This window comes from Triticum aestivum, unplaced genomic scaffold (genome assembly GCF_018294505.1).
Source record: "Triticum aestivum cultivar Chinese Spring unplaced genomic scaffold, IWGSC CS RefSeq v2.1 scaffold210671, whole genome shotgun sequence".
NCBI classification, from domain to species: domain Eukaryota; kingdom Viridiplantae; phylum Streptophyta; class Magnoliopsida; order Poales; family Poaceae; genus Triticum; species Triticum aestivum.
In genome coordinates this window covers 1,201-2,363 of record NW_025247973.1, presented here as the reverse complement: position 1 = coordinate 2,363, position 1,163 = coordinate 1,201, and the positions used below count along the sequence as shown (strand labels likewise).

The window sequence follows — 1,163 nt, the reverse complement described above, 5'->3', positions numbered from 1 at the left end:
GGTTGCGCGGGGATGGATGTGGAGTGGATTTTGACCATAGGGTGCATAATCAACACGGGCCAGGGAGATGCCCAAAGTGTTCAAGCCAGCAATCTGTGCAACATTAACTGCGGCCACAGCGGAGCCTTGCTTGTTGCTCGTGTTCCCGGCCATGTGAAGGCCAGAGAAGTAGAAGTCTTCTACCATGGCAGTCTTCGGGTCTTTGCATGCAAATCCATTGATGAAAACTGCACATACATATACAGACTTTCAAGAGTTAGCAAATACACATTGGCACCAATAAGTAGCTTGAACATATCACGGCAGGCATGCATGCATGCTAATGTTGCGTGTTTGGTTATACGTACCTTGGGATGTTCTGTCGGCGACACAGAAATCCTGGAGTTGGCCTGGGTCGGAGGCAAGAGCACGACAAGTGGACAGAGCGAATAGGGCAAGGAGGAAGAACTGTGCTGCCATTTGGATACCAATGTTGATTCTCCCAAAATCAGGTGTGTGTTTGATCAAGTAGAGAGAGAACGAGTTATTGTGCTGCGTACTGCTTGAGCCTTCGAAGAGTTGGAGACCGGGTTATATAGGCATGGGAGAGGTGGCTTTTCTGTTGGAACGTTAACGCATGTGGCTATGAAGAAAATCTATCTAATTTATAATAAGGGAGTAAGCAGGAACAAGTCTAAAGCGTGTACCTAGCAGGCGGCAGGCTTTCTTGCGACGGCTAACTAATTGATCCCACTCCGGTCTATATTGTACTCCCTCCGTCACAAAATTCTTGTCTTAGATTTGTCTAGATACGGATGTATCTATGATAGAGGGAGTATGCGGTTTGAACAAGTCATGCTCGTATTTGTACTATCTCTCTTGTCTCACCAGATGGAATTGGCTTCAACCTATTATTATGAGTGCTCCCATGCGTACAGCACCCCCCGAAAAGCTTTAAAAATATATTTTTTCGTCCTCAGGTTGATTAGCTAAGACTAATCTGAATCAGATGGCCGATTGATTTGTCCCTAACCTGCATACTTAAGTCTAGATATAAAAAGCTTGGACCGGTCTCTCTATGCTATGATTCCTTCTCCTACTGTCAGAATCACAGCGCTCTGCCAAATGGCAGGCGCACGTCTTCTGTAAATTTGTTCAAGCTCCTGTTTTTATCAAGATTTTCA

At 45.4% G+C, this 1,163-nt stretch overlaps 1 protein-coding gene across 1 annotated transcript; it reads right to left on the bottom strand.

Annotated features, from left to right (window-relative positions):
• Positions 1-6: 6 nt before the first annotated feature.
• Positions 7-581, bottom strand: LOC123177218 (putative germin-like protein 2-1; the record flags this gene model as incomplete). Its single annotated transcript, XM_044591091.1, has 2 exons — positions 348-581; positions 7-227 (listed from the first exon to the last, which is right to left on the bottom strand). Coding segments are annotated over exons 1-2 (333 nt in total), but the record flags the coding sequence as incomplete, so codon positions are not given.
• Between the last annotated feature and the right edge of the window lie 582 nt (positions 582-1,163).